This window comes from Vipera berus (genome assembly GCF_964194415.1).
Source record: "Vipera berus genome assembly, chromosome: 2".
Lineage (NCBI taxonomy): Eukaryota > Metazoa > Chordata > Lepidosauria > Squamata > Viperidae > Vipera > Vipera berus.
In genome coordinates, this window is record NC_138203.1 from 174,123,359 (window position 1) to 174,138,604 (window position 15,246).

General features: G+C 38.4%; 1 protein-coding gene across 1 annotated transcript; it reads right to left on the minus strand.

Annotated features, from left to right (window-relative positions):
* Positions 1 to 4,001: 4,001 nt before the first annotated feature.
* Positions 4,002 to 14,649, minus strand: GSG1L2 (GSG1 like 2; the record flags this gene model as incomplete). Its single annotated transcript, XM_081321978.1, has 5 exons — positions 4,002 to 4,293; positions 5,930 to 6,041; positions 6,594 to 6,746; positions 7,292 to 7,339; positions 14,355 to 14,649. 5 exons carry the CDS (start codon positions 14,647 to 14,649, stop codon positions 4,002 to 4,004), a joined length of 900 nt encoding a protein of 299 aa, XP_081178104.1.
* Positions 14,650 to 15,246: the final 597 nt, after the last annotated feature.

Here is a 15,246-nt window from a genome sequence, read left to right on the forward strand (position 1 = left end):
GAACAGCTTTTATCCATGGGCTGTTAGGCTTTTGAACGGGATATAATTTTATAAACTTTATGTATGATTGACTTGCGAGGCCTGTGTGTTGTGCAATTAGCTCACATGGTGTAATAAGATGGAGGATTTGTGTCACTGTAAGTTGGGGGTGGGGGCACGAAGGGAGGCTCAGCCAATCTCAATGTATACATGGTTGTACTTTGACAATAAAGGTTCATTTATTTATCCAGCTGGTAATCATCCATCCATCCATCCCCCCCACTTTAATGGACTTTATTTGATAAAGGAAAAGATAAAATACATATAGGGAAAACCAGTTTGCAAATGGAGGAGCTTGAGATTTGAATCTAGACTTGAAATCTTTTCTCATACTGATACCAGAATAGTTTGCCAACCCCAGTCTAACTCCATATCCCCAGCCATGATTTTTTACATTCTTAGGGAAATGTTTTCATACTGCAAAACATCTACCAATTTCAAACCACAACAAGAGTTCAGAGAATTGGGACCAGGGCACTGTTAGAGTGGCAGCTCTTTTTATTATACAGCAAGAATCAAATTCTGCCAAGCATCACAAGTGAAGAAAGGTTTTTATACTTGTAAAAAGATGAAACAGGGAGAAGAAATGAAAAAAAAAGTTCAATCCTCAGGCACACTCATCATAACTTGAACATTTGAATTTAAGTGGCAAATTCAGCTTAGGTTAATATAGGCCTCCAATCATTTCAGAGATCCAGCTAAACATGTGGGAAACTATATATAAGGGGGAGGGGGAGGGATTTTGCAGATCAAGCACAGTTTCCCCCCCCCCCAAATTTATTACAGAACTTTTACACTATGTCTTGAAAAGTGACAGACATGACTTTTTGAAGCAGAACTCACAGTGATGTCTTCTTTTTCATATCAGTGTCATCTGGCATGATAAATTCCCCAACATTTCTACAAGCTCAGTCTAGTTAAACCTATACGCAATTTGAAAGTAAAACCCATTTAAAGCAATAATTCATATTATATGTTTGCCAGTTTGCTACACATGTCTCGTAAATCTGGGAACATACAATATTTCCTCTAAGCTATATTTGGACTGATATCTGGACTTTAGAACTCCGTACAATAGTCTGATTATATAAGTTGCCTTGTAGGAATTGTTATTGCATTTCAGTAGAACAAAAATAGGATTTTAGGTGTAATATATAAAACTCTTTTTCTGTATCTTGCAGATCAATGGTTTCTTTGACATTCTGTATTTCATTTGTTGATCCAGGCTGTGGAACTGCAAAAGGGTGTGGCATCTGAGGCACATCGCAGTAAGAATAAAATACAATGATGAGTTTTCTTACCCCATCTAATGCAAAGATGGAAAAATGGTACCCATAGGAGAGATTTGAACTTTTTTTTTTACTGAATTCTGAAATCCATTAGAGGCTCTTTTCTGAAGCTAGCACTCATGAAACGTTTGCAAGAAAACAACCAAGATCAGAGAGCACTAAGGACCCATTATTTCAACCTTGAGTTACAAATATTCTCCTTTACTGTCATGGAGAAGCACCCTGGTCAGTTTTTAAAAAAATCCTGCTCTTCCTCTATAATCAAATTACTGTTTTCTCTGCACTGTATACTGTACTAACTGATAATGGAAAGGGCAGTCCTGCAACCTGGCTCAGGAAGAGAAGCTTAAATTTTAGCCAATTTTATCTTATGGTAAGAAGACCTTGGATATTTTTGATAAAGTTTGATGATTCATGATTTTGTCCTACTGTTCCAAATAATACAGGCTGCTTTAACTGTCACTCACAGCAAAAATTACAGAACTCTATCTAAGGCCAAGAAAGGCATCAAGAAGATTGAGCTGTTAAATACTTCATAATTGCTTCCTTTGTTTATTTCACCTTTGCCTGCAGCCAAAAGTATAAAACCCATTTGGTAAGATTTGCTTGTCAGATAATAATTACCTGCTCAAAGAATCTCTTGGCACCTGAAAGTTAAAATATGAAAGTTTTCTTAATTACTTGCTGGAAGGGAACTTTTGCAGGTGCCTCTCTGGGCATTATTAAAATTGTGTGGTGATTTGAGAAGTGAAACTCCGTTCTAAATTATAAAACTTCACTTCTAATAAGAAAGGTCTACGGAAGTTTCACAGAGTTGAATCCTCTAAAGACATTTTAAAGAAAAAAGGACAGATCAAAACAAGACAAAACAAGACACAAAAGTTTCCTGAGCTCTGTATTTAGCTTCATCAAAATGTATGAATAATCATAGGAGTACTTTTTACTCTTCTATCCTTTTTGAAATATTTAGCACTCTCTCAATATTCTTAACTACTGGTATACACATCAAATATACCAGCTGTAAATTTTCATTATAATGGCATGATCTGGTCAAGATAAAATGCCATTGTGCAGAGAGGAATTAACTGTAAAGGTGCTAGACTCACTAAAAGAGAACAAGGACTTTTCTGCATTATAACCTTTAGCTGCCTGACTCGCATGTATGAACTGACTAAGAGTGAGTTTGGTCTAGTGGTTAAGGCACCAGGCTAGAAACCAGAAGACTATCGGCTGAAGTCCCACTTTAGGATTGAAAGACAACTGGGTGACTTTGGGCCAGCCATTCTCAGCTCAATGTATCTCACAGGATTGCTGTTGTGAGGAAAGTAGGAGGAGGAAGGAGTATTAGATACATTCACCATCTTGAATTATTTATAAAAATAATAAACATAACATTAAAAAACTAACAAAAATAAAGCTGGTTTCCTCCACTTTAGTCACAATGGTGCCTGATATAAACCATGCTTACTATTGGTCCCCTCCTGCTTTTCATCTGCCTGGCCCATGTCAAGAAATCAAGCATTAGCCCCTTTCTTTCCAGCAGGCAGATCTGTAGAACATGAGTTTTCCATGGAGACATTTCCCATCTGGTATGTCCATCAGTGGACCAGTAAGAAATTTAAAATACTATTTTACTTCTTTTCCCAAATGACTAGGCTAGGAGATGAAACTGCTCGAACAGTTCTATCAATTTAATCTGGTTTAAAAAGAAAGATTAAAAAAGAAAGATTTGCCATTTCATAGTTCATTTCATTTGGAAAAAGAAAAGAAAAAAAAGAAAAGAGCAATAGCAATCACTTTACAGGACTCTCTGAATGGTTTACAAATATAAGCATGTTGCCCCCAACAATCTGGGTCCTCATTTAATAACCAGTTAGGATCGATGGCTGTGGGCAGAGTCAGTCTGCAATACTGCATTCTACAAGAAAGAAAGGAAGGAAGGAAGGAAGGAAGGAAGGAAGGAAGGAAGGAAGGAAGGAAGGAAGGAAGGAAGGAAGGAAGGTTTGGTTTTCACTGGACCACTGATGAAATGAATAAAAACAGTACAAAAAACCCCACAGGTCCCCCTGGTTGAGGTCCCTTCAGAAGTGGATTGGCAGCCTGGCACAAATGGCCATGGAAGGCAGTGTCAACGAGCAGATGAAAAGAAGGGTTCCTGTAATAGCATGTGGTAGCCAACAGGAGTGGAACCATGTGCCAACAATGAAATGAGGTCAACTGATGAAGCTGACAGTGCTGTTGTGCCAGCACAAGTTGGAAACCACTACTTTCAATGCACAGCAGAGAAAGACAGACAGAAGTTACCCACCTGGTGGGCTAGTGTGGAAAGAGGAAGCTATCAACAGATCTGATATTAGCAGATCTTCAAGAAATGGTTGTTGATCCATACTCATGTTGGTGCAACCTGGCTGTGCAAATGAACTGTAAGTCCCACTGGAACCAGTGGAATTTTCTTCTGAGGATACCTGCATGGGGTTATGCTATCAATCTCTCTACCTAACTATTGCTGTCAAAGCAAAAGAGAACATCCCAAATTAGAAAGAAGACTTTTCTCCAAAGTGTTTCTTTTGTAGGTCATCACCACTATTCTTAACATACAAAAGAAAAATGCAACATACATATATTGGTACTTTCCATAACACAAAACAAAATCAACAATCCTGGATTGCCTTCTTAGCAATATTCTTCACAATGAGCCACCGGAATATTATTTAACTCTGCAAATCCCATAGGACTGGATGGGTTGTGAATGTCTGTTAAGGGATGCATGAAGTCCTCGTTTGTGCTCTGGAGGGTGTTAACGTACATCTTCCAAACCTTTTCTGGAACAGGAGGCTTGGATTTAGCTTGTTGACTTCTCTCCAGTTTCTTCTGTTTATATTTAAATTCCAAAATAGTTTTTGTGTATCTGTTCATTGTGGTCACAGAGGAAGCCATGCAGCAGGCAAAGGAAACCCATGCCAAGCTGTCAATTTGAGAAAAAAAGGGGAAACAAATGACAGGACACAGTCATACACACGCCCACCCCCCCAGACTGAACAGCCCTCAGATCTCTTATACAGTCCAAGAATTTACATTTCATTTCAAACAACCTATCTTTTAAAACATTTCTCCACAGTGCTTTTTTTGTAAAAAAGAAAGAAAGAAAGAAAAAAAAGGTGCTGGAACTCGCACACGTCATACAACCTGCCTTGCCTACCCTACAAGGTTCCATCCAAAAAAGGTGCTGGAACTCCCTTCTGGGTGTTCTATGTCAAAAAAAAAAGCCCCATTTCTCCATCATGTAAGAACATCCTGTTGGACTTGTTTTGCTATTAGACTCACTGTGATTTCACATTTGTGCTTTTATCTTTCACTGCTTCTAAAGTAGAGCTGAATGATCACACATGAACATCTTTACAGGAAATTCCGCAGAGGGAAGAGGCAAATTTGTTCCACATGTTCACTGGTTTTTCATGCCACTAGTGAAAAAGTAGGAATGCCACTAGGCCAGAGGTCTCCAACCTTTTTTGGTTGGCAGACTGGAAGGAAAGAGAGGCGGAAGCATTTTACACATGCACACACACACGCACACAAATGGGGCTGTGAGCACACATGACACAAACAGGATGGTGCTAGTGGCCACATGACACTCCCTAGCACTGCCCCATTTTTGCCACACAGAGCTCCGTTTTCATAGCGGTGGTGGTAGCACGAGTGAGGGTGAGTGCGTGCATTGGCCAGGCTGTCCCACAGCCCAGTGGCCAATAGGCCATGGCCCAGTAGTGGACCATGGCCCACAGGTTGGGGACCCCTGCACTATGCTTCATCAATGATATTTTTGTCATTTGGTTAGCATTTCTCTTTAATTCACCACAGGAGGCCCAACTAATGAAAAATGATCCATCAAATGAGATGATATGTTGATATTTCAACCACCAACCAGTAGCAATGCCACCAAATGCAATTTATGCTGGTTAAGAAAGAGGGTCATCTTTCCTTTGACAATCCTCTTGGGGATCCCAATCCAAACATTAAAATGGTTGCACAAACAAATGTATTACTAGTATATGGGGGAAAATGGTTACTGAACAGCTAACACCTTTTTATAGGTTCTGAACATATTTGTAAAATGTATGCCTTTTAGCAGATTTCTTATTGGCTTGGCTACTAAATTAAGAAAGCTTATGCCAATGGAAGATTCATTTTCTCATCTCTTTCAGCCATCCCACAACAGTTTTTCTTTTGTGCAACATGATGAAATTCCTGGGGTCAATATATGTATAGAAAGGAATCATTCTTTTGAAAAACCTCAGTGATAGGAGAAAGCCAACTTAATACAGAGCTTACTGTACACAGAGTAAGACAAGATATTTTTCATCTTTGAACTTCACACACAACCGTTGCTGTTAAGATGTCACCATCAATATTAAGCACCCGTTTTGATACACCTGAGAAGCAAGCCTGCAAGGTCTTATGATTCTGTTCTCAGACCTGGCTACAATACTTTGTCATTGAGATAAGAAATTAAAAAAAATATGATAGCTTTAATGTTAATAGTTCCCTCAGAATGATTTGACTCATGCCTATCTTTTTGTGATACATTTTGCTTCAGAACTTACCAGTAAGACCAGCCATAATCCCACATCTGAGGCCTCCAGTCCTCTGGGCCAAAATTTACCGTCATTTGAAATACAGTGGTATACATCATGTGAGCCACCATTCCAAGGAGACCTGTAACAGTCGATCATAGTTTCAACAAATTACTCCTTGATGAATTGATGCTAGGGCACTTAAAATACTGAGTGGATTTCCCGGGGGGTGGGGGGGAAGACATATCTCAACAGATTTAGCTCTTGCTAAGTCACAGTGGGAATAAAAGATAAATAAGCAGAAGATGACAAGTAGAGAACTAATCCATCCTCCTCCATGTCTTTGGTGTGAGGAATTGTACTAACTGGAAAAGAACTAGGAACCTTCTACATTCAAAGCAGGTGCTCCATCTTGTTTGGACTTTCTGTCCATTCCTTGACTGTCATTGCAGCCATCACTTCCCAGAAATCTTTTGTTTCTTTGGTGAAAAGGGTGGTAGTTTTTCCTCACACAAAAACTCCCGTTAATGTGGAGAGTCTGAGTATCAGCAGCTAATTCTCTTAGAACAAGACATCTCTTCCCATCCTTAAGAACCAATCTTTTTATGCCTAGTATAGAAATAATTTCTTTCTATTGACCATTTCTTCCTTTGGCTGACTTTAACCCTCAACAGAAACAATACCAAACGGTTACCTGCTAAAACTGTGAATATAGCAGCAAATGCATTAAGCTTCAGCCCATCCAGGACGCTGATGGAACGACAGATTTCAATCAACATGAGAGTGATGCCCATCAGAAGTAAAATAATATAGAGGATCTCAGCTGCAATGGACAACCATAGAACTCCTGGAACACACACACACACAAATCAGTGCACTGTGACATTTTAAAGGAATATTTTGTTTCTACAAACCAGCAATAGAGCTACATACATGGTTATCAATTTTGATTTCTTTTCAGAGGAGCTGGCAATTGATTTTAAGGATGGATGAGTACAGGCTCTTCCCCCAATCTGGACGCCTTCAGATTTTTGAGACAATAATTACCAGCATTCCTATCCAGCCTGCCATCAATTTGCCATCAGGACTGGACTCAGCCTGCAGAAGAGCCTTGCTTTCCCTGCTTTCAAATTAGAAAGCCAGGTTGGGCTTCTTTAAGATTTATCTCTAAACTGACATATACACTGACTGTCTGGAGAATGAAGGACTGTCTAATCGAGGCCCAAATCTGACATTCAGCAAAAATTCTGAACATCTAAGGCAATGTATGTTTCATAAAGCCTGGATGTGCGTGTGTGCATGTGTATGTGTTAAAAGACTGTTTTCCCCTGTGATTCAGAACACTGGATATAAATATAGAAGGAACTTGAAACAGTGGCAGTATATAATTACCTTGAACTGCTGGGGGTATCAGGCTGATGAAACTTCTGCATTTCTCACCTATAAGGCACATAAAATGAGCACTTGAAAATTAAAGATTTTTTTTAAAGAAACACAAGTGTCATATTTGCTGCCTCAGGTTCTTATCTTCTTAACATTTATAGGAACAGGAGCTTCCCACAAGCAGCAAGTTGGAAGCAGATGGTGGGGGAAGCCAGAAGCGCCGAGATAAGATGTTCCACTATCCAAATCCCAGTGGAAGTCATATTTTGGAAAAGCATCCATCCACCTGGTTTCATGTGTCTTATTTTGGTATTTGTTTATGGCACCAGAGTGCAGATATAACCAGGCAGCTTTTGATCTGGACTGTCTCTTCTCACTTGTGCTACTTGCACTTTTACAAAAGGGGCTGTTGGTGGTATAATCCATCAGCACTTTTATGTTTGTTCTCAAATGTCAGGATAACATTATCTCATCAGAAACTCCCCTGAGGGAGGGAGTTTATCACCCAGTAGCACAGACTCTCCAAATAACCGATTGTATCTCCTATTTATGGAAATGTAGGCAGTTGTACCAAAACATGTAGCATCTTCAGAGAGACAACTCAGTGGATAAACCTTGAATAACCTTGGTATGTTTCAATATTATTTTCTAGCTTTTAGAAGAACCTCCTCACAACCAGATGGGTTGCATACAACTCCCATCATAGACAGATTGGGGAAAAAAATATTTTAAGGCTTCTGAAGAAGTAATAGTGGACTAAAAGACAGCTTCATTTTTAACAATGCTCATGATTGCAGCAGAAAATGGAACTAGTGAAGGAATTGGCTCCCCAAAGTTCTCTCTGGATCAATGAGAGGACTTGGGATTGCCCAGAGTGCTTCTTACAGATGGTCCCCACAAGAAGACCATAAAACAGTGGTCTCTGGTGGATTTTAGAGGTCTGGGAACTGGGAGAGTCGGCTTTGCCCAAACAGGGGGTCCATTTGCTCTCTTCTCCTCCTAATCATATTTACAGGAAATGATATAAATTCCTTTTTTGATACTAAGAATCTTCAGAAGAACATGTTTTATTACACTGGGTGATTTTTCCTCCAACCCTCAGTGAAAGATTCATGCAGGTTAAAAACTTAAAATAGCTCTTTATTTGGAAATAAGTGGAAAAAGCATAATTAAAATGTGGATTTGGGGATTTTTTAAAACTGGACTAATAATCTAGTCCAGACTGACTAGAAACAAAACTTTAAAAAATGGAATATTTTCTGTAATCTGTTTAAAATCATATTAGAAATATATAACGATTCTGAGGTTTATGTATCTTTAATATGTATTAAATAATAATATATTTATTTATATTTTAATATGATTTTAAACAAACTACAGGAAGTAGTCTAATCTTTTCCTGGGGAAATGTTCTGGATGAGAGAAAAACATGATAAGAGAAAACCGTGAAGGCTCATTACTAGAAGCAACTTAAAAAAATTAAAGATGATAATTAAAGGAGAACATCCACTAATACAAAATGTAAAAAAAAAGTATTTTAATTCTGGAAATATTCAAGGATAACAATGTACCTAGAATTTACTGTTTAGTCTGTCTCATACAATAAGAATGAGCTTAAAGAAGAGATAGAAGAAAATATAACTGAAGATCAGGCTGGTTTGGATTCAGATTTAAAATTGACAGGATATAAGAATAATACTGACAACAAGGATGTTATACAGGACTAACAAATGAAATTGGCTGAGGTTTTATCAATTAAAAGGGACACCCAAATAATAAATCAAAAGAGTGACTTGGATAAGTGAGTTTTAAGTCAGAAAAGTGATCTGGACAATTTTCTTACTTTGGATTTAAAAAAGAGATATATTGCATTTATGAAAGAATTCATGAGAAAAGGAAAAGAGAGAAAGAAAAGACATTGCTTAAAAAGAATAATTATCAAGATGTTTAAAAGTAAAATGAATATTTACAAAGTTGGCTTATTTGATCAAGGTTTGATTGTATTATGATTATTTCATTTTCTAACAGCTTTTCTCGACTAGGACTGCATGATGAAGCTTTTAAGAGTTGTTTGTAGATAAGATATGGGAAGAAGATAATTTTTGTTGTATTTTTAGAGACAGTGATAAGCTATGGTATTAAAATTGAGAGAAGATGAAGAAAAGATGAAAAGAAATAAATTTCGTTGGACATCATATGAAGGGCATAAAACAAGCGATATATAATATCATTGTTAAAAAATGAAGCTGACTGCAAAATGAGGTTTTATTATTTGCCAATAGATAAAAGATGAGATTTGGGATGAAGCATTAGAGAAGGCGTTAAGTAAATGTTGGTGCTTGTATTGATGAAGCAGAAAGCCATTTCTTTCTATATTTCTTTTTTATCTCTTTTTAAATGCATTTTCCCTTCTCCTTTTTTTCTTCTTTCTTTGCGCTTTCTACTTTTTTATTTCCTTAGTTTGTATTAGTTTTTCATCTTTATCTTTTTAAATAAAATATTATTTTTAATAAAGTAATAAAATTATCATAACAAAAATGGAAACATTGCTTTAGGTACTCTTGGTGACCAGACAGATGGCAGTCTCCTTATCACTGGATGTGTTTATTCAGAGGCTAGACAACCCCTTGCTGTGAGTGTTTTAATTTGGATTTTTCCACAGGTTAGGTTTTGGAGTACATGAATGAAACTCTTCCAACTCTGAAGAGTTCATCTCATAGCTCTTTTGTTCTTATTTTAATTTCTTCAACGACTTTCCCTTCCTAGAAAAATTACTGTAATCCTAAACCCCTTCCCTTCCTCTTAAGCCAAGGTCCTTCAAGCTTGGCCCTTTTATGACTTGTGTGCCTGGCTGAAGAATTCTGGGAATTGAAGTCCAAAAGTCATAAAAGGGGCAAGTTTGAAGACCCCTGTCTTAAGCTCTTCAAGTTCCCTTAGCCATTTTCTTTCTCTTCTGACTTCACAGCTGAATATGATGTAACTGTTGCCAAAGATTACTCCATAATCTGGAGTTGAAACTTTGTTTTTCAATCCCAGAATTTGGTCCAATTTCTCTCTCTGGCTCTTAATTACAAAATCAATCTCGATGTAATGATCATCTGAGATTGTTACAGCTGCTCTACTATTAGATGATGCACTGTAGAAAGGAAAGCAACAGTCAGTCTTCTGAAGGACAAAGCTATGTGTTACCTCTGCAGTAACTGGTTTATAAACCCACTGTCCTTCGGTGAAGTTGATGACGTTGTCTCTGCTAAAGGTAAAGGTAAAGGTTCCCCCACACATGAATGCTAGTCATTTCCAACTCTAGGGGCCGGTGCTCATCTCTGTTTCAAAGCCGAAGAGCCAGCGCTTGTCCGAGGACGTCTCCGTGGTCATGTGTCCGGCATGACTAGACGCCAAAGGCGCACAGAACGCTGTTACCTTCCCACCATAGTGGTCCCTATTTTTCTACTTGCATTTTTACGTGCTTTCAAACTGCTAGGTTGGCAAAAGCTGGGACGAGCAACAGGCACTCACTCTGTTACGTGGCACTCAGGATTTGACCCGCCAAACTGCCGACCTTCTGATCGACAAGCTCAGCGTCCTAACCCACTGAGCCACCGTGTCCATTGCTTTATTTTTGTTGCTGGAATCATCTGAATATCAAAGTGGGTGGGCCTTGTGCTATAGGTTGCTCTAAACTCATCTCCTCTTGGACAGAATCTAATATGAAATTTGCTTGGAGATAGGTCAAGAAATGGATACTGCTGGAATTCTAGTGAGGCTACTTTATTATTGTGAGATACATTAGCAGAATTTTGTAAATCTGCCCACAACCTTTGCTTTTTCCTTTTTCAAGAGAACAAGATAAAATCTGGGTGATTTTTAGTCTTTCTTCTTAGGGCTCAGTAATGGTTTCACCCCACCCACTTTTGGAGGCCACATCTAAATTCCTCTGCACTTTCTGAAGCATCTCCTGTATGGATGGTACAAGAGGATACAGAAATAATATATGCACTAAATATAAAGCACTTCTTTGACCTGAATGTTTTGGTGTTAAACGTGTTGTATTTTCACAATGATTGCCAATGCATGATGGGACTTACATGTTTGGACTAAATAATAATAATAATAATAATAATAATAATAATAATAATAATAATAATAATAATAATAATAATAATAATAATAATAATAATAATAATAATAATAGCAGCTTGCCAACAGCAGTTAATTTGCAGAAGCAGCAACTGGGCTGAGTGTTTTGGTGTAATAATTCACCATCTTGAAGAAAAGCAGATCTATTGTTAAAAAAGATTTTTAAAAAACCCTCAGAAGCCATTGTGATCCATGGGCCGGAGACCAAGTTCTAAGACTAGCAGCACTAATAGTGAGATGTATCTTCCATCTTCAGGCATGCAGTGAGGGGCTGAATGAAAGCTGCCAGAGAGAAAATGACCACTCAGGGCAGGACTAGCAACTGGCTTCCAGCATCTCATCTGTGTCCCACAGAGTGATGTCAAGAATGGGTGGAGCCAAAATTCTCAGAATCTTCTCTTATTTATGGGAGTCTGGGGCATTTATAGATACCATTACTAAGATGGGTTTGCTATGCATTCATTCAGCAAGGGTGGTCAGCTTTTCCATAGTGGAGTTAAGAGGCACAGAGGATTGGAAAATGAAGTAAAATGGGGAGAGTCACATCACATTTGCCGGAACAAAGTTCTCCTGTTTCTTTTGTTTGAGGCAGAGAGATTTCAGGAATTTGTTCTAATCAGGGGAAAAGAATTGGACTGAAATGCTTTTATTGCTGCAAGGTTAAAAATGGCAGGAAACCACGCTGCCAGTCAGTCATGTCTCCAGAGGCTACAGGTTGGTCATAAACTCAGGGAGCAAAACCATATTTATTTACTTACTTGAAAACAGAAAAGCCCTTTTCATTAAAAGTAAACAGGGAGGAAGATTTAGTTTGCTTCCCTCCTACAAATAAGTAAGGCATAGCATTCATAAGAGCACATTCCAAGAGTTCAGTGCTTTTTAACATCATTTCCTTAGGCATCTCAGCACTGCCATTCTGTGATCACAGTAGAGGTGACTAAGAGATTTTGTGACTCCCATTCTATGCTGTATGCGTGAAAGAATAGGTCATTTCAGCAAATGACAGTTCTAAAACTTCTGGAAACATGTATCTACCTCTTATATTTGCATCCATGACAAGAGAGAGAGCCGACAGCAGTTTTCAGAGAAAAATCAGCCTGAAAACTTCTCCAAACCTAATTTTCATCTATCTGTATGTGTGCTCTTCATTCCCCCTCATGTCCTCATAAATTGACTTATTCTTGCTCAGGAAAAACAATTACAGGTAACCAAAAGAGTGCTATGTGGCAATTGCCAGTGACCATTACAGTTTAATGTCTTGCACTCAGCTTCTATTTGGAGAGAAAATAAAGGTTTGGCAATCCCACACTTGATCTGCAACATTAATTCTGTCCTTGGCTGCCTACTCAGGTTTCCTATTCTGCTCAGTTACAATTTGAATCAGTCTGCTAATATTTTGGTAAATGTATTGTATAGAGTCTGAAGAATCCATATACCTAATAAAAGCTATTACATTCTTCATGCATTAAAACATGATGAATAATATCAACATTTCTCTCTTATTTACTAATATAAGTAAAAGGCAATTACCCTGATTCTCCTAGAATCCATCTTTACTGGTGGCCCAATAAATAAGAAAAAAGGGAACAAGGTTTTATCTTTTTCAATCATATGCTATATTTTAAAATATGTTCCTCCAAATTATGGATTCTACAGATTTAGCACCAATTCTTCTTCTTCATAAAAGTCTCTCTGTGTGTTTCTGTGTTTGTTTGTGTGTCCTAAAATTGTAAACAAAGTTAAAAATGTTGTATCTATTTTTTTTACTTTTTTTAATGTCTGCCTACCTCATCAGAGATTACTCTTTTAAACACTTTTCTAGTTATTTTATAAATTGGGTGAAAGAGATAACATTAGGAGTTTTAATTACTTCTTTTCCACCCAAATACTATTCATTTCAGTGTTAATTCTGCTGTATTCTTTGCAAACAATAGAGTGTCTTATGGCCCTTTAAAGTCTAAATATTTATTGTGACTGGAGTTTAAGGCTCTGTATAGTTTCTGCCACATCACGCACGTTTCTCTCTAAATAGAATTCTATGATGTCCCTTCTTGTATTGAATCAGGATAATATGGGAGAAATCATTTTAATCCCTATAATCCTTTCTCCCCTTCCAACCTCATATTAGAACAGCAAGAGAATTTTGATTTGTGAGTTGCCAAAAAGGGTGAGAAATAATTATCAACATAGCTTTGGGGAATAACTTTGCAACAGATGCCATTGGGTAATAAATTTTATCCTCCCTTAAAGCATTTCATAGTCTTTGAAGATTGTTTTGGAATTGGTTGGGTATGTGCTAAGCCATGGTTTGTTTTATCCACAATTTATTGATGAAATCATCATGGTTACATTTACATGTGTTAGCGCATAAATCATGACTGAGAAACCTTGTCCTGTAATATGCAAAGCCAAATCAAATCACATTATAGACTAACACAATGTGTGTAATTTAACAGCTTTTTTATAAATAGGATGTAGATTAGATGTAAATAAATACTTCCATTATAAAGATGGAAGCGTAAAGCAAAAAAACCAACAACCCACAAATGAAACAGCTAAAATCTGAACATTGCTTTTGCCAGGTGAAAACAGCAAGCTGACTGGCTGATCCTGAAAAATCAAGCAGCAGCAAATCTAATTATTACTTGGACGGGAGACCACTGAGAAATCATAAACCAAAAATAAATCCAGAAGAGGGCAATACCAAACTACTTCCATAAATTGACACACAGAGCTACAGAGACTTATCTAGGGAGTTAACAGGAGTCATGCTTGATTCCAGGGAGCCCTTATTTCTTGCAGTTGTAACCTTGATTGCACCACAGCCACTGTTTTTCACCCAGCCCCCGCCAAAATGTGAAAGAAGAGACACAACTGTCTTGTGTCTCAAAGAAAATTAGGATGAGGGAGACTTGCTTACCGGAAGGGCACTCACCGTTTCCACTGATCATCTCTTCACAAGAATGCCAAATGCCGGCATGAAACTTTCGATCCACAAACTTGTCATCCCCTGTCTCCCAGATGTACTGAACCATGCTGCTGTCATTCCCACCTGGGCTGTTAATTCGAATGCAGTGGGTCCCACCTGCGAGTTCACTGCAGAACGGTTTGGCTACCTTCTGAGTTCCTTCACACCAGTAGCTGCTGCTGAAAGCTGTGATAGAGAAGATTAAAGAGATGAAGCCGAGCGAGAGGGCTGCCGAGGCTCTCTGCCGCCTGTCCACCCCCATTGCCTGAGAGCTGCCTTCTTGTAAAGGCAGCAGGCGGCAGCGTTCAAGGATGCTGGAAACACCCACTGCTGATGCTCTCGGCTGCACATCCATTGAAAAGCCCCTCTCTGAATTTTCCCCATCAGCAACAGACTGACAATCCTGAACTTAAGAGGAGCAGAGATGCCTACACACTCCAGGGACTAGAGGTGGTCTGAGCCTAGTTTATCACAGCTGATACCTAAAGCTGGGAGCAATGCTCCAAAGCTCTTGTCACTGCTGACAGAGATCAGCTTAAAAAGTTCAGAATCTGGCAATCACTCTTCTAAGCACACAGGAGTAGTCCCCGACGATCCCCCCCCTCCTTCCTTATCCACACTTCAAGAAAGGTGTTCAGGTCAGACAGGACAAGAAACAGGCAGATAGGCTCTGCCTCAGCCCTTTGCTCTCTCAGGCCCAGGAAATCCTAGTCCCCAAAAGTTTGTACCATGGTGTCAGAGGTCTGCTCAAGCTAAGGGAAGTTTAGAAATGGAATGGACCTAGGAATGTAATGAAATCCCATGCAAACACAGGAATTAAAGTGTTCCCAACTAGATATTAGAAAGCCCATGTATGTAG